The 19287-nt window shown below is 42.4% G+C and overlaps 1 protein-coding gene across 1 annotated transcript in view; it reads right to left on the minus strand.

Moving 5' to 3' along the window:
* SLC6A2 (solute carrier family 6 member 2) overlaps positions 1-19287 on the minus strand; it is a 670903-nt gene that overhangs the window by 519796 nt on the left and 131820 nt on the right. Inside the window, exon 3 of the mRNA XM_082270398.1 lies at positions 6105-6342. Coding sequence (XP_082126524.1) covers positions 6105-6342 — 238 coding nt within the window. The remainder of the gene's footprint in view (positions 1-6104; positions 6343-19287) is intronic.

A 19287-nucleotide genomic window follows, 5' to 3' on the forward strand; every position in this document is an offset into this window, starting at 1 on the left:
TGAGCACCTTTGTTCGGAGCTATTTGGTATTTTCGTTTCAGGTCCAGTTTATTCCCTTGTTCTGCATGTTTTTTTTTGCCATTCTACTGGTAATATGGAGGATTCCAGCCTTCCAGTAACTATCCTTGGTGTTATGAGTATCCAGAATGTTCTTAACCAAAAAAAAAAAAAGCGGAGTAAAACATTTTTTTGGTTATTACAGTTGTCTGCTTCTTCACTAAAAGCTGGTATTTTTTTATAAAAAATCATATACGCTGAAGAGATGGGCACTGATAAGGTGGCACAGATGGATGGCACTTTAAGGGCACTGATTGAAAGCACTGGTGGGACTGCACTCATAATTAGGACATTGAGAAGCAGTACCATGATTATCAGTCTACATGTTAATTTCGGCTGCCATCAAGAGGAAAGGAGTGTTACCTATTTTGAATACCCAGACATCGGGTTACAAAATCGGTCTGCAACATTTGCTGTTCAGATGGGAGAGTGGGGAAGTGCAATTATGATACATATAAATTGTACACATTATTAACCACTTGCCGGCTGCCGCATGACTATTTACTGCGGCAGTCAGCCCCCTACAGGCAAAGTGACGTAGGGGTACGTCGCTCCGCCCCTGCTCGTTCCCTGCGCAGCCAGCGCGTGTGACCGGTGGCTCCGATGTCCGCCGGCCACTCGCGATCTCCCTCAGGAGTGGGAGAAAGACAGACGGCTGATGTAAACACAGCCATCTCTCATTCTTCCTTAAGTAATGACAGAGGCTATACAATCCTGCTATGTAGGATCGTATGTCTCTGTGATTACTTCACCAGCCACACCCCCTAAAAGTTAGAATCACGCCCCTAGGGACACACTTAATCCCTTGATCACCAATATAGTTAACCCCTTCCCTGCCAGTGTAATTTTTACAGTAACAGTGCATATTTATAGCACGGATTACTGTAGTAATGTCACTGGTACCCCCAAAAATGTCAGTCAGGGGTCCGATCTGTCTGCCACAATGTCGCAGTCCCGCAAAAAAAATCGCAGATCGCCGCCATTACTAATTAAAAAAAAACAAACAATAAAAATGACATAAATCTTTCTCGTAGTTAGTAAACGCAATAACTTTTGTGCAAACCAATCAAAATACGCTTATTCTGATTTTTTTTTTACCAAAAATATGTAGCAGAAAACAAATTGGCCTAAAATGTTAAAAAATTTGGATTTTTACATTTTTTTGAGAATTTCATATAAAAAAATGTGAAAAATATTGTTATTTTTTCAAAATTGTCGCTCTTTTTTGTTTATAGAGTAAAAAATAAAAATCACACAGGTGATAAAATACCACCAAAAGAAAGCTGTTTGTGGGAAAAAAAGGATGTCAATTTCATTTGGGTACAGCATCGCACAACCACGCAATTGTCTGTTAAAGTCACGCAGTGCCGAATCGCAAATAGGGCCTGGTCATTGAGCAGCCAAATCCTCTGGGGCTTAACCACTTGCCGACCACTGCAAGTATATATACTGCGGCCGTCAGCCCCCCCTGGGCAAAGTGACATATCAGCATGTCACTCACCCGCGAGTCAATAAGCCGTCTATCATTCTCCCTGGTGTAACTGCAGAGATCATACGATCCTGCTATGTAGGATCATATGTCTCTGTGGTTACATCAAAAGCCACGCCCCTTGACAGTTAGAAGCATGCCCCTAGAAACACACTTAACCCCTGCGTCTCTAATAAAGGTAACCCCTTCCCTGCCAGTGTCATTTTTACAGTAACAGTGCATATGTTTAGCACTGATTACTGTAGTAATGTCACTGGTACCCCCAAAAGTGTCAAAAATGTCAGTCAAGGGACCGATCTGTCCGCCGCAAAGTCGCAGTCCCGCAAAAAAAAACGCATATCGCCGCCATTACTAGTTAAAGAAAAAAAAATGACATAAATCTTTCTTTAGTTAGTAAACGCAATAACTTTTGCGCAAACCAATCTAAATACGCTTATTGCAATTTTTTTCACCAAAAATATGTAGCAGAAAACAAATTGGCCTAAAATGTTAAAAAATGTGGATTTTTACATTTTTTGGGGGAGAATTTCATATAAAAAAATTTAAAACTATTGTTATTTTTTCAAAATTGTCGCTATTTTTTTGTTTATAGCACAAAAAGTAAAAATCGCACAGGTGATCTAATACCACCAAAAGAAATCTCTGTTTGTGGGAAAAAATGGACGTCAATTTCGTTTTGGTACAGCGTCGCACGACCGCGCAATTGTCCGTTAAACTCATGCAGTGCCGAATCGCAAAATAGGCCCTGGTCTTTGAGCAGCCAAATCCTCCGGGGCTTAAGTGGTTAAGTGGTTAAATAATTTATATTTATTTTTTAAATGTATTTCTTGCGAAAATTTCTATCTATAAACTTTGTATTGTACAAAAAATTGCATTGGCTTTCAAAGAACAAAAATCATACTAGTTTTCCTCCAATGAAATGACATTTTGTGAGTGATACCTATTTTTTTTCTATCCCTGGGTTTTCTTCCGGTGTCATTCTTTTGGTTCCGCTCATGCGCTGTCTACTGCTCTCAATTTGTTTTGTACCAACAACATACTAATCATACGATTATCGTATGATGTGTTATCATACGATCATAATTTTCGTGCTTGCCCGATCAAATAATTTCGGATGAAGTGTCGTGATTGGCTCTCGAAAGCTGTGTACTAATTTTCCGATAATTGTACGTTCGCTTCGATAGCGGTATTTTTTGTACAATTTTCGGATCGTGTATGTAAGTGTCTGTTGTTTAACTATACCTAACATATTTGATATAATAAGTGAAAACGGAGACAGGAAAAGGTGTATTCTCCTAAGCAATGCACATTTCACATTAGTTATTAAGGCTTTCACACTGCTTTGGAGATGGGGAGGTGGAATATAATTAAGGTCTGACTTTGTAGCTGCAAGATCCTATTTGGATTTGAAAGTGGAACTAAACCCTCTCAATGAACATTAACTAGTTTTAATTCCTATGCTGCTAGCATTAGTAAACAGATAGGAAAGTTTATTATACTTACTTATTAATACATTTTTTTTTACATTTCTGCAGCTGCTTTCTGATTTCTTTTCAAGGACAAAATGATGTCAGAGACCTTTTCTCACCTACGCACACCCTGAGCATGTAGGCCTGGCGTAAGGGCAGATGGATTTTACAAAGTAAATGCTACATTATTCATCTGCCCTAAACATGACCACAGTTAGAAATGCTGGAGGGCGGGGGGGCTTCAAAATGATTTCTCAACTATATAAAGCCCTGGGACATTGATAGACAGGTGAGTTTGCTTTGAAAATTAAAGATTATTAAATAGAGTTTTTCGTTTATGGCAATCAGGTGCAGTTTAGTTCTACTTTAATCATCCTATTTTTTTTTACTTTTTGAAAGCTTAAATAGGTAGATGCAAGCACCTCTTGATTTATGTATGCCTGGGTTTTACATTTTATGTCAGGTTAAGTACCTTTCAGATAGGGAGGTTTGTTTTCAGCTCAGCATTCTAAAATGTATCTGTACAGTGGTACAACACTACCCTTACACGTTAAAAAAAAAATAAAAATGTAAACACATATGTGACTACTAAGGTTTTATGAATGCCATGTGCACCTCTTACTTTCATATTTATTAGCAAAACGTGTATTAGTTAAATTTGCAGAATAGCACATCATCCACATGGATAGATCCACTCAGAACCACCCAGCTACAATCAAATTATATCAAAATAAAATAAACAAAAGTTTGTCTCAGAAGCCTCCACCATACCACCACAATTTTGCAAGAATTAAAGAAAGGAAGTGCAATTGATGCGCAATACAACCCTAAACAACACCCTGTGCACCCTAACCTTTTTATCTCTTTCCTTAAAGTATAGCCTCCTCTTTTTTTCTTCTTTACTGTCAATTCACTTTTCACAAGTCTAAACTAAACATAACAACAAAATAAAGGAACACATGCCATTGTCTTCAAGGCTGTCTCATTCACATACACGCCTACAATAAATTGTCTAATGACCTAAACTCTAAAGGTCTCTGAGCTGTTGCAGTTCTCACTGATATGAATTATGTAAAAGCGCTTGAAACAGGCAGAGAAGACATTTTTAACCTGATATGATACCTTAAAATGATACTAAAGCTAAAAAGTGTTTTTTACCTTAATGCATTTCTTGCATTAAGGCAAAAAATGCTTTATGTTTCTCTGTCCTTCCCCTTCCCTGTGTGAAGGGGAAGAGAGGGGAGAAGAGATCCATTGCTGTGCATGGCTGCATCTCTTCTCTCCTCTCTTCTTTATCACACAGGGCCTCGAGCAGCAGCAGGAGTGACTGCTGTCAATCAAATGCAGTGAGGAATCCAGATGAAGCTACAATACATCCCTAGCGAAACGCGTTGACATAATCAGCATCACATGACGTCACTTTTGAGATGCCCTTGTGATGTAGGACTAAGAGCTGGTTTGAGGGTGGCATAGTGGCGATACTGGAGAACTTTGACACCATTCGAGGAGCGGATGAATAGTAGCCAGTGACTCCCCTTTATAAGAAGAGCCGGGACAGAGATCACAAAATTTACAAGTGACTCAGCAGTGCAGTAAAGTACTGCTTGCTATCACACATCCTCGCCTAGCCCCAATAAGTTTGCATCTAGTAATTGCAGGTGAATGGCTCTGAGGTAAAATAGCTGACTGTGCCTGGCTGCTGGAACTACACTACACTGCCTTGACACTATAGCTAGCTGACAGACTAAATGTTGATTTGCTACATCTTGACTACCACACATCCTCCCAGCTAACATTACTATACTCCAGTTATCAAGACTATCACGGCCCACTGAACGGCCCCAAAGAGCAAAATTAACCCCCCCCGATATATCTAAGGGAACTGATGCCATCCTATTTGGACTGTACTATATGTTGGAATACATGTCATAATGCCAGCCTGGAAGATGTGTTCTATCGCCTCTTAAACATTATATCTGGCTATCAACCATATGGCTGCCTGTGTCTTATACCATTCCGTGTATTTTTACCTATTGCTGTTAATGCATATATAGTCTCTTGCATTGCAATGCACGTTATTTTCGAGCTTTATTCCCCAGGGGCTTTACACACGTCGGCTGCCACTCTAAATTATATTGATCTTGTACCAAATCTATTATTGTTAAGCGAGTGTTATCGTGTGACAGCCCACAGGTGTATTGACATTTGGCGTCTGGATGCCCACCAGATTTTGTGTTTCCTGTCTGAGTTTTATGTTTGTTTGTTTTTGTATGCATCAAAATTGATAGTGCCTTTTGCTGACCTGAGTGACTCTGAGGCCAGGAGTCAATTGTTTTTAGCCATAAATAAAGTACATTTTTTTTTCTATTAAAATCCTATTATGACTTTCTTGTCACTAAAATAACCCCCTTGGTTTCCCAGGTAGTCTATTGCCAGGGCTTTGTTGTACACTTTATGTTTGGTTATGGTGACAACATCCTAATGGGTGATTGTCCTATGGGAATATATGAATATTAAAAATATGCTAGGGCCCAATGTTTATTGTTTTAGGTGAGGAGGAAGCCCTGCTGTGTGTGTCTATGGAGAACACTTCCATAGACACACAGCTTGGGAGTAAGCAGAAACCTTGTGCTCACATAGCAAATGGCTTGCTATGGAGAAAGACGAAGAATAGGAGAAGCCAAGATTGTAGAGGAGGAACAGGGCAGTTCTTTGCAAAACCATTACACGGAGCCATGGATTATAACATGTTTGTTTTTTAAATAAAAAAATAATATTTAGTAACTCTGTAAACTTTGCATATAATTTAAAAATAATGAAAAAACGTAATAATACCCCCTTTAACACAGTATTTAATGTACTGTTTTACTAAGCCAAGCACAAGGCTTTGCATAGCATATTGAGACTTAAAACGTCAACACTTTATACATATGTCTGTGTATCTTTCCCTGGAAATTCAGACAACCATCTGTTCATACCAGCTTTGGGATGGTGACATGATATGCAGTAAAGTTTTATTATCTTGAAGTCTGTACTAAATGGCAAAAAAGGACAAGTGGTATAAACATATCTCTTTAAAAAAAACTTACTCATAAAACTGTGCAGCTGGAGTTAATTTGTATTTTGAGTATTTTGTTCCATTTCCAAAAAGAGAAGCATTGAGAAGATTTGGGTCAGTGCAATTTGGAGTGTTCCACACATTCCCACATGTGGTCCAAGGAAGCTCAGAGGTGAAGGAAGATGCCAGATAGTATAATGACCATGCGATGATGACATTGTAGTAGAAGCCCACATAGAGTGCTATTAATATCACAGTATAGCCAACACCTGGAAAATAACATAAGACATGTAAGACAAACGTGTACTACATATTATTCAACAATTTGGCTAATATTAGCCATCAGAATAACTATAAACCTTTGCCTACCAAATTCTTATGTTCTATGCATAGAGGTATCCTGCAGCTGAAACATTTATTTGTTCCACTTTCCCTTTATCTTTATATAGGACCCCTTTGACCCAGTTTTTTTTTTTTTAAAGCAACAGTAGATAATAACCTTGTGGTGGGTTACCTTGCTTGTAAGGGTAGTATTGCAGTGTGCCTATTTACTCATTCTCAGATGCAGGCACAGGCATCTTCAACTCCACAACCCCCGGGATTCGTGGACAGGTACAGGAAGCATAGGTTCCTCAGCTTTACTCCCTAAGCAGCTCAGAAAGACCACGCCTGATGAGGCAGAAGTATGTGGGCAAGAGATCAGCAGCCAGTTGAAAGGCCCTCCCCTGTCAGAACCAGCATGCGGACAGCCATGCAGGAGCCTAATAGCACACAGCTTTTCCAGAAGACCCAGCTACTTCCAGCTTCCAGAAAGCCACTCCCAGTTTCCTTCTAGAGTACTCCAGATCTAGTGGGGTGGCATTTTATCCTTGGGCCTTGGATACCTCCAGCTGTTCACCTGTGTTTTCAGAGCACCCGAACTTTACTATGAGAAACACTGTTTATTAAGATAAATGCAAATAGCTATGTTTTGAGCTGTTTTACTGAAGTAGTGATTGTTAGCTTGACTCTTTGTTGTAACAAAGTCTTATGTAGACTATGTTTTGCAGGCATACGTTATCCTGATTGAGTTACAGAAACTTTGCTGTGAACAGTTTGTGTTTTTGCAGCTTTCATAAGTTTGTGCAGCTTTCGTTATTCTGGTGTTTATTTATGTTTTTTGCCATTGTGAACCTTTGTTGCAAAATTGCTTCTAACATAGCACGTTTAGTAAACTGTAAGTTACATTTACTTTCTGTCTAACCATTTGGTCCATTACCCTTTCTGTAGTAGCTTTGAATTTACTTTCTCATGGTTACACAAGACCAATTGAGGTTTGTTCAGAGAGCGAAAGTCCGCCCAGCACCTTGGGGCTTCAACCAAGCTGTAATCACTATAATTGCAGCACCAAAAAAACAAAGAAGTGTTTCTAGGCTCTCTAGCATTTAGGCCCATTTGACATGGGATAGATTCTGCTGGGATTAGCAGGGGATAGGTGAATTGATCCCCTGCTAATCTGAGCAAAGCGGGAGGATGATACATCCATGTCTACTCAGTATCTGCAGAATAGATACAGGCAGAGGCCACTCTATGGACGGCCAGGAGTAGACAGACTCTGATGTCTGTTTACGTCCATATACCTCTGATCTCTTTCGTCGAAATGAAACAAGACAGAGTCCTTTTTTGTATTTTTTAGTGGGCCTGATCGGACCCAGAGATAGGCGGGTGTAAACAGACATGGTAATGCGCAATGACGTCACTCCTGAAACCAACTGCCTCTGGCACTGATGTTGTTGTGCAGGGCCACGATCCCGAGCGGAGTACAAACTTTTTAATATGATGCCTGATTGTTTTTCTTCATTGTAAGTGCAATTTATTATAATACAATGTATTAAATGTATTGGGTAACGTACTATGGAGTGTTCTACTGTATCTTTTATATTCCAACTCTGATCCTGGCTGTCATGACTTACTAAGCGGTGATTAGCCAATGTATGTAACCATTCGGCTGCTGGATTAGGGAGCACTAATTGTGGAAGTATTGTCTGGCCTGTGTATTCGTTGCCACTCAGCTCCAACATCCAAGGTGCCTCTATCCACCCTCTTCTCTACTAAAGGCATTTAAACCTGCTCCGCCCAGTGGTATGCCAAGATGCCACAAAGAGCTGCCTAAACACCTGAAGATGACAGAATTCTTCCCGGCTGCACAGCAGAGGCTACAACAAAATGGTGGTGGGTCCCAGGATCTGCCATCCAAAGCCAGAGCTCTAGTGCCTGCTTTTCCTCTGCTGCTGGAAGCAGCAGCTTCCATGCACAGCGCCACTCTATTTCCAAAAAGAACCTTGTTCACCTTAAATCTGTAGTCCGGTCAAATCTAAACCAAGGACAGACACAAATTCCACTAATGAGGAGGGAGCGCTGACTGGGGTGAGTGGTGGTCCCGGGCAGAATCCCCTGGACACAGAAATCCCTGATCCTATTGCTGCTTCTTTAAGAGCCTCAATACAATTGGATGTACTATCAAGCCTAGATCGGTTATTAAGCAGAATATGAACTTGGGGGGGGGGCAGAATCAGTCACACGGAGGATAAAATGACTGAATTTGCAACATCCTTCATATACTTGTGGATGCAAATGCCATGCTGATATAACCTGGTTGAAAGCAAAGGTGGCATAGGATACGATTCAGAAGGAACAATTTAACCACTTAAGCCCCGGAGGATTTTACCCCCTTCCTGACCAGGGTTTTTTTTGCGATTTTTTACTGCATGACTTTAACGGACAATTGCGCGGTCGTGCGACGCTGTACCAAAACGAATTTCACGTCCTTTTTTTTCCCACAAACAATGCTTTCTTTTGGTGGTATTTGATCACCTGTGCGATTTTTTGATCGTGCTCTATAAACAAAAAAAGAGCGTAAATTTTGCAAAAATAACAATATTTTTCACTTTTTTTTATATGAAATTCCCCCCCAAAAAAATGTAAAAATCAAAATTTTTTAACATTTTCGGCCAATTTGTTTTATGCTACATATGTTTGGTAAAAAAAATTGCAAAAAGTGTATTTTGATTGGTTTGCGCAAAAGTTATCGCGTTTACTTACAAAGAGAAAGATTTTTGTCATTTTTGGTGTTTTTTTTTTAACGAGTAATGGCGGCGATCTGCGATTTTTTTTTGCGGTACTGCGACATTGCGGCGGACAGATCGGACCCTTGACTGACATTTTTGACACTTGGGGGTACCAGTGACATTACTGCAGTAATCAGTGCTATACATATGCACTGTTACTGTAAAAATGACACTGGCATGACACTGGCATGGAAGGGGTTAACTGTATTGGACAGGGAGGGGTTAAGTGTGTCCTAGGGGCGTGATTCTAACTGTAGTGGGACATGGCTACATAGTAGAACCGTCTGATCTACATTTTTACACAGGGGAGAATGACAGGCGGCTTGTTTACATAAGCCGCTCTGCCTTTCTCCCGCTCTACAGACGATCGTAGTGTGACCGACAGACATCGGGTCCGCCGGTCACACGCCCGCACTCCTCCGTGAACGAGACGAGGCGGGCGCGCGCTCACCCGCTATTGGCTCAAAACCCAGTGACAGGCGAGCGACGTATATCTACGTCACTCTGCCTGGCCGGGGCTGACTGCCGCAGTAAATATACTGTGCGCAGTCGGCAACCGGTTAAAGATCTGAGACATTCCAGAATCAATTTTGCCCTCTCAATTGCTTCACTATGTGTGTGATGTTTTTCTCATAGCAATTCCATCTTTATCTCCTGCAGATCTAACTATAGATTGCATCCATAGAGTGCCGAAACCTCCTCATTTATCTGAATATATGCCCAGAGATGTTTTACCCAGGATATCGTTTTTTTCAAGTCAAAAAGCAATTGCTTACAGCTTTTCACCGTGCAGATCAGCTGCCTTAGAAGATAAACATGGCACAAGTTTTTGGTATACTGCTTGCATGTGATAGCTGTCCTTATTTTGTTTATATATCACAGCCCAGAAAGTATTATTTTTTACGATTTTTGCCTAAGAAGATAGCTTACCTTCAATTGCTACTGGCTTTCTCCAAATACACCTTTCAATTATATAGGAATCTACAGTCTGTAACCAAAACCCTCAGAAACCACAAGATAACCTAACAATGGGGATACCTGGCCACACTCCTGGTGACACATCAGAGATCTACAACCAGAACCTTGTCCCTCGATAAGGGTCTTCATTTTTTCCAGCAAGTACAAATCCTCCCGGAACCTCCACTTCTGCAAGCCGCACACTCCTCTACCCCAGTGAGACCATCACTGTCCCCAGAATGGCTTCCGGCTCAGTACAAGCAGTGACAATATGCTAAACATGGATCTTCTTTATCTACATGCACCTATTCCACTGCTACATATGTCCCTGGCCACCTCGGAAGAACAAGTCATCGTATGTCAATACCCCCAAATATTACTATACTATACTGCTCTTGATCCTTTTGGGATCTTTTTTTAAGGATTTTGTTTTTACAAAACCTTTGTGGATGGTGATATGCAGCTGACATGGTCAGTCTAAATTATGGGTATGCATCGATATACAATTGGCATACAGCTGCTGCATACTTGCTGATGGTTTTCCATATTTAGGCATTCTAATACAAGTAAGCTCTAAGGCTAAAAAACAATATAATTCATGTATTACTAAACTGCTTTCTGAAATTCATAAACTTAGCCTCCAGAACAAGGTGTCCCCTTCTGATGCTACAGCCACCTCTTTATTTACTCTATGCACTGAACTAAGGGAGATTTCGGGTGATTGTCACGATAGACTTCTTAAGTCTCTTAGGTTGAACTTAAAAGCCTAACACAACAAAGCAGGCACATTTTTAGCCAAAATGATTAAAGCACAAAGAGCTAAAGTTCTATTTCCATACCTAATCCACCCTCTTGATAAAAAGATACTTTTAAATCCTCAATGCATAGCGGATGCTTTTTGTGGATTTTTATAGTTCCCTATACAACCTGAAAGAGGATGCCTCTACACCTAAATGCTTAGATGCTTCCATTAAGTCCCTTTTTGTACAACTACACTTCCCAACTCTATTAACTGAACACTTAGAGCTGCTTAACTGTCCATTTATGGTACTTGAAGTTGAAAAGGTTTTAGATTCTCTTCCATCTGGTAAATCACCTGGACCAGACGGGTTCACCAATAACTACTATACACTCTTTAAACAAATTATTTTACCCTATCCTATGTTCCAAGATGCAGTGTCTGATAGATAGTTTCCTAATCAGATGCTGAGAGCATATGTGGTTACTCTTCCCAAACAGGGTAAAGAACTTACCATGCTAGCAAGCTTCCGACCAATACCCTTGTTAAACTCGGATGTGAATATCTATGCCAAGTTGCTGGTGAACCACTTGATAGAGATTATTCCTACTTTAGTGAAGCCAGACCAAATGGGTTTTACAAGAAACAGACACGCAGCAGATGCTACTAGACATAATATTAATATCCTGCACGATGCAGGGAGGATTGAACACCTTCTTTGCATTGCTCTGTTAATGCAGAGAAGGCGTCCAATAGATTTCTTTGCCAGTAAATGAGAATGGTTCTTTAGAAATTTTTTTTTTTTTTTGAGAACTCTCCCATCTACCAACTTGGCACTTTATTCTGAACCATTTGCCCTGGTCTGTATCTCAGGCTTATTGTCCAAGACATTTGGGAACTCAAATAGTACACGTCAGGGTTGTTTGCATCGATTTTTAACTTAACGATAGAGGCATTGGTGGAGACTATTCGTACAAACACTCTTATCTCTGGGTTAAGCAGAGATTTTTCTGCTTATCTCTGGGTTTTTCTCTCTCTTTTTTTTCAAGCATGCGCACCACTGCCCACCTCATTAACTTAGTTACAGATGACATGATCCTTTTATTAACCAAATGACAATAAAACAGCGCTTGCCTAAAAACTATTAAACCTAGTAAAAATAATGTGTCCAAGTGCAACAATATATGAACTATAAAATGCTAAGTAGTCCCACAAATAAGTGCAACAGTGCTCCAAATATCCACAAAGGTGTGTAAATGTGTTTGGAAGTATAAGGTGCTGGAATATAAAGTGCTGGAGTACTTGAAACACATCAACCAATGCAGGGTGCTTCACTCGCCTCCTGTGCCCCCACTCACTGGAAATATTGGACCCTCGGCTGTTTCAGTCTGGGGGGTCAAAAGAGCTTAAAACTGGTGCGGTGACTGCCAATAGTCCTCCTTGTTAATGCCACACTCCGTTATCCACCAACTTGCATACGATCTTTGATGCTCAAATAAAATAAAAAACTGACATATTGAAGTCCATAAAACAGTGTTTTATTGCGCACAATGCAACGCTACTTACAAAAAATAAGACAGATTCTGCTTCTGAGAGAGTAGTACAGCTCTTCCAGGAACGCGGTCAAGCGCGGTGGAATCTGTCTTATTTTTTGTAAAAGGTGGAACGTACGCTAGACGGCTTCAATATGACTTGTCATATAATGAAAATAGGTTGTCTGAGGGTGAGGGGCTTATCAGAATCTGGAATCCCCTTTTACCAAAGGGGTCCCCAGATCCCACCCCCTCTCTCTATGTGAATGAGTATGGGGTACTCCTACCATTCACCAAAAAAGTGTCAAAAATTAAAAAGAACACAGACACGGACACAGTTATTAAAAAATAAAAAAAAACAATCCCCCCACCCCCCCACAATGTAGATCCATTGTCAATTATGACGCCGTCACCACCGCCGACCTGAAACAATTTCCGCCAATGTAGATCCATCGTCAATCACGATGCCGACACCACCGCCGACCCGGAAAAAAAAACGCTCTGCCACCAACTAAGGCAAAATGACGAATGCCTGGCTTGCCATTTGATAGTTCTTATATAGGTAAGGGGCGGAGGAACCTGGCAACATCATCTGGTGGCACCATCCTCATTGTGACATCAATGAATGGTGCATGCTGAGTTGGTGATGTCACAAGGGGACAGTGCCACCAGGTGACTTTACCATGTGGCCTTGTCTTTACCTATATGAGAACTGTCAAATGGCAAGGCAGGCATATAGCAGCTTGCCTTTGGTGGAGCTTTTTTTTTTCCATCTTTTTATGGTCCAGGGGTGGCGTCGTCATCATGTTTGACGATGGATCTACATTGGGTGATACTGTTTTTTTTTAACCACTTAACCGCTTGCCGACCGCCGCACGAACATATACTGCGGCGGTCAGCCCCTCACAGGCAGAGTGACGTATCGGTACGTCACTAGCCTGGGAGGGTCTGGGGAGCGAGCGCGCGCCGCCGGCGGCGCGCTCCCGCTCCCGCGCGGTCACGGACCCCCCCTCGCGTGTGACCGGCGGACCCGATGTCCGCTGGTCACTCGGCGATCGGCGGGGGAGAGGGAGAAAGGCAGGCAGCTTGTGTAAACAAGCTGCCTGTCAGTTCTCCCTGTGTAGAAACACTTATCATACGGTTCTACTATGTAGAACCATTGATCAGTGTAACTACACCTCAAGCCACAGCCAATCACAGTTAGAATCATGCCCCTAGGGACACACACAGCCCCTCCCTCTCAAATAAAGTTAACCCCTTCACTGCCAGTGTATTTTTACAGTAACAGTGCATATATATAGCACTGATTACTGTAGAAATGTCACTGGTAACCCCAAAAGTGTCAAAAATGTCAGTCAAGGGTCCAATCTGTCCGCCGCAATGTCGCAGTACCGCAAGAAAAATCGCAGATCGCCGCCATTACGCGTTAAAAAAAAAAACAACAAAAATGACAAAAATCTTTCCCTTTGTTAGTAAACACGATAACTTTTGCGCAAACCAATCAAAATACGCTTTTTGCGATTTTTTTTACCAAACATATGTAGCATAAAACAAATTGGCTGAAAATTTTAAAAAATTTTGATTTTTACTTTTTTTTGGGGGGGAATTTCATATAAAAAAATTTGAAAAATATTGTTATTTTTGCAAAATTGACGCTCTTTTTTTGTTTATAGCGCGTGATCAAAAAATCGCACAGGTGATCAAATACCACCAAAAGAAAGCTCTGTTTGTGGGAAAAAAAGGACGTCAAATTCGTTTAGGTACAGCGTCGCACGACCGCGCAATTGTCCGTTAAAGTCACGCAGTGCCGAATCGCAAAATACCCCCTGGTCAGGAAGGGGGTAAAATCTTCCGGGGCTTAAGTGGTTAAGGACCAAGCCTATTTCTGACACGTTATTATTATTTATAGTTAATACAGTGCTAGATGTCTGATTTGTCACTCACTTAGGCAGAGCGGTGGCAGAGCGGTGGAAGGCGGTAGAAGGGGGGGGTGTACCTTCCCACTCCTTGTGATAACGGCTGAGTGGCTGCTGAGCTGCATCAATTGGTATCACCAGAAAGCTGACCACTGGCTCTAAAAAAAGGTATCGGGATAATGCTTCTAGCTGCAGGCATCACCCCGGGACATACACTTCTTCAAGACAACATACAGGTACGTCGGTTTGCTGGAAGTGGTTAATAAAGGAATTGTCAAAAACTGCCTCCTGTTTTTATACATTTTTACACTTTTTTGGTGAATGGGTAGGGGAATTATGTACCCCATACTCATTCACATGGGGGTGGCAGAATCCAGGGGCTTCCTTGTTAAAGGGAGCTTCAGGATTCTGATAAGCCCCCTGCCCGCAGACCCCCACAACCAATGCCCAGGGTTGAAGGGTAGAGGCCCTTATCCCATCAACATGGGGACAATGTGCTTTGGGGTGGGGGGGGGCAGAGCTAAGCATCCCCCCAATGTTGAAGGCATGTAACCTGGTATGGTTCAGAAAAGGGGGGGCTCGCTCGCCCCCCTCTTTCCTGACCTGCCGAACTGAATGCCTTGATAAGGGTCTGGTATAGATTTTGGGAGGTCCTCCAAGCCATACCAGATTTGAAGCGCCTAGTATGTGTAGCACCCTACAGGTAGGTGCTAGGTAAAGGCATAGTGGGCCTTGTCTGCCTAACAGCAGGGCCATGATTTATTTTTGGTCAGGGTGTCATGGCTTTCAGGTGTGTCTGCTGAGAGGGGAGTCTCCCCACTGGCTCTGTGAGAGGTTTCTCATAGGGCAGTGGTTGAAACCCAATCAGGGACACATTCAGGCTTGTAACTACCCCAGAAGGCAGATTCTGCGGCAGATGATTCTGGGAGTGGGTATAAGTTTGAGGGGAGTGCATGACTCAGCGTCTTTGGTGGGAAGCAGAGTCCCAGAAGGGAGAGTACGGCTGTCTCTCCTCCTGTCAGAGGAAGCGAATGTCTCTGAGTGCTGCCTGAGAATCCAGAGGGTGCTGAGATGAGCTGAAGGGGATCTGGTGTGCCGAGAACCAGTGGAGAGAGAGAGGGGTCCAGTCCCAGGAAAGCCTACAAAGGTCGTGAGTACTGTGGATTGACCCTGGGGGTCTGCCTAGTGTTAGTGGAGACCACTCCAGAGAAGGTTCTGGGATCCAAGAGTCAGCTAGCGGTAAAGGGGGTGCCCAGTCGGTGGACCCTGAATTGTTAGAGGGGGTACCTTGGTTAAGGACCCTTAAAGTGTTAAAGGGGGCACCTGCAGTTTGGGCCCTGAAGAGTCAGTGTATAGTGTGGATTGTACAGGTTGAGAGTTGCAGCAGCACAGGAATTTACATCTGCAAAAACTGAGATCGAGCTAATGATCCCGTCCTCAATGCTATTTATGAATAAATTGAACAAAATTGGTCCCAGAACTGAGCCTTGGGGCACCCCACTTACCACCCCAGACCAATCTGAGTATGAGTTATTTATTACCACCCTTTGGACAGGCTCCTTTAACCAGTTCCCTATCCAAGAGCAAACCTTGTGGTCGATGCCTGCAGACCTTATTTTATAAATTAAGTGTTTGTGGGGAAACTGTATCAAACGCCTTAGCAAAATCCAGGTATACCACATCCACTGGGCTCCCCCTATCTAGCTCACAGCTCACCTCTTTGTAGAATGTTAACAGATTGGTTTGACAAGAACGTTCCTTTAGTAAACCCGTGCTGATTACTGCTGATGATATTGTTGTCTTTAGCAAACTCTTGGATATAGTCCCTTATCATCCCTTCCAGAAGTTTACATACTATTGACGTCAGGCTGTCCAGCCTATAATTTCCTGCAATATGCCTCTGCCCTTTTTTAAATATCGGTATCACGTTAGCTTTCCTCCAGTCACCTGGTACAGTTCCTGTCAAAATACTATCAGCAAAGATCAGGAACAGTGGTCTAGATATAACCTTACTGAGTTCTTTGAGTACTCTCGGATGTACTCCATCCGGGCCTGGTGATTTACTTGTGTTAATTTTATCCAGCTTTTCCCTGATTTCACCCTCTGTTAGCCATAGCGGCAAGTCCAGTGAAGTATTGCTAACCATACAGTCATGGTCAGTGTAACCCTCCTTTTCTTGTGTAAAGACTGAGGAGAAGAAAGCATTAAGCATGGTTGCTTTCTCAGTGTCCTCTGTAATCATCCTCCCATCATCGTTAATTATGTGTGCACATTTATTATTTGATAACGTGCCCTCCGATTTATATCTCTTGAAGGCCATTTTTTTTCTCTAATAAGTTTTGTTAATTTACGGTTTAACCCGCCAGGTTTGGCTTTGGCTCTTCTAAATGTATTTCTCATAGGAATGGACTGTGAGATGCTTTTGCTTAACCACTTGCCGACCGCCGTTTACGGCGGCGGTCAGCCCCTCACAGGCAAAGCGACGTAGGTCTATGTCGCTAGCCTGTGAGGCTCTAGGGAGCGAGCGAGCGCGCGCCGGCGGAGGCGTGCTCCCGCTCAGTCACGGACACCCCCGCGCGTGTGCCTGGCGGGCACTCGCGATCGTCCGTTACACCGGGAGAAAGGCAGCCGGCTAATGTAAACAAAGCTTCCTGTCATTCTTCCCTGTGTAAGAATGGAGATCATACCGTTCTGCTGTGTAGGACCGTTGATCTCTGTTCTTACACATCAAGCCACATCCAATCACAGTAAGAAACACATCCCTAGGGACACACTTAACCCCTCCCTCTCAAAAAATAGTTAACCCCTTCACTGCCAGTGTCATTTTTACAGTAACAGTGCATATGTATAGCACTGATTACTGTAGTAATGTCACTGGTAACCCCAAAAGTGTCAAAAATGTCAGTCAAGGGTCCGATCTGTCTGCCGCAATGTCGCAGTCCCGCAAAAATAATCGCAGATCGCCGCCATTACTCGTTAAAAAAAACAAAACAACAAAAATGACAAAAATCTTTCCCTAAGGCTCCGTTCACATGTCAGCGTATGGATCACGGGCAGAACCGCCGCGGTTCCGCCCGTGATCCGGAGATTATTGCAAATCACGGGACGCCTGTGCGTTGCCCGTTGATTTGCAATAGACCCCCAAACGCTGAGCGATGTTGCCGCGATTTCCGCCTGCCGAATTGCGGTAACATCGCGCAAAAAAAATTGCAGGACACAATACGCTCCAAAGAAGCTCTTGTACGTTTTTGGTCGTAATGCGTCCCGCGATATTTTTTGCGCGATGTTACCGCGATTCGGCAGGCGGAAATCGCGGCAACATCGCTCAGTGTTTGGGGGTCTATTGCAAATCAACGGGCAACGCACAGGCGTCCCGCGATTTGCAATAATCTCCGGATCGCGGGCGGAACCGCAACGGTTCTGCCCGTGATCCATACGCTGACATGTTAACGGAGCCTTAGTTAGTAAACGCAATAACTTTTGCGCAAACCAATCAAAATACGCTTTTTGCTATTTTTTTTTTACCAAACATATGTAGCATAAAACAAATTGGCCTAAAATGTTAAAAAATTTTGATTTTTACAATTTTTTGGGGGGAATTTCATATAAAAAAATGTGAAAAATATTGTTATTTTTGCAAAATTTACGCTATTTTTTGTTTACAGTGCCTTGCGAAAGTATTCGGCCCCCTTGAACTTTGCGACCTTTTGCCACATTTCAGGCTTCAAACATAAAGATACAAAACTGTAGTTTTTTGTAAAGAATCAACAACAAGTTGGACACAATCATGAAGTGGAACGAAATGTATTGGATATTTCAAACTTTAACAAATAAAAAACTGAAAAATTGGGCGTGCAAAATTATTCAGCCCCCTTAAGTTAATACTTTGTAGCGCCACCTTTTGCTGCGATTACAGCTGTACGTCGCTTGGGGTATGTCTCTATCAGTTTTGCACACCGAGAGACTGAAATTTTTGCCCATTCCTCCTTGCAAAACAGCTCGAGCTCAGTGAGGTTGGATGGAGAGCGTTTGTGAACAGCAGTTTTCAGTTCTTTCCACAGATTCTCGATTGGATTCAGGTCTGGACTTTGACTTGGCCATTCTAACACCTGGATATGTTTATTTGTGAAACATTCCATTGTAAATTTTGCTTTATGTTTTGGATCATTGTCTTGTTGGAAGACAAATCTCCGTCCCAGTCTCAGGTCTTTTGCAGACTCCATCAGGTTTTCTTCCAGAATGGTCCTGTATTTGGCTCCATCCATCTTCCCATCAATTTTAACCATCTTCCCTGTCCCTGCTGAAGAAAAGCATGCCCAAATCATGATGCTGCCACCACCATGTTTGACAATGGGGATGGTGTGTTCAGGGTGATGAGCTGTGTTGCTTTTACGCCAAACATAACGTTTTGCATTGTTGCCAAAAAGTTCGATTTTGGTTTCATCTGACCAGAGCACCTTCTTCCACATGTTTGGTGTGTCTCCCAGGTGGCTTGTGGCAAACTTTAAACGACACTTTTTATGGATATCTTTAAGAAATGGCTTTCTTCTTGCCACTCTTCCAGAAAGGCCAGATTTGTGCAGTATACGACTGATTGTTGTCCTATGGACAGAGTCTCCCACCTCAGCTGTAGATCTCTGCAGTTCATCCAGAGTGATCATGGGCCTCTTGGCTGCATCTCTGATCAGTCTTCACCTTGTATGAGCTGAAAGTTTAGAGGGACGGCCAGGTCTTCGTAGATTTGCAGTGGTCTGATACTCCTTCCATTTCAATATTATCGCTTGCACAGTGCTCCTTGGGATGTTTAAAGCTTGGGAAATCTTTTTGTATCCAAATCCGGCTTTAAACTTCTCCACAACAGGATCTTGGACCTGCCTGGTGTGTTCCTTGTTCTTCATGATGCTCTCTGCGCTTTAAACGGACCTCTGAGACTATCACAGTGCAGGTGCATTTATACAGAGAC

Source organism: Pelophylax lessonae, assembly GCF_965119305.1.
Source record: "Pelophylax lessonae genome assembly, chromosome: 10".
NCBI classification, from domain to species: domain Eukaryota; kingdom Metazoa; phylum Chordata; class Amphibia; order Anura; family Ranidae; genus Pelophylax; species Pelophylax lessonae.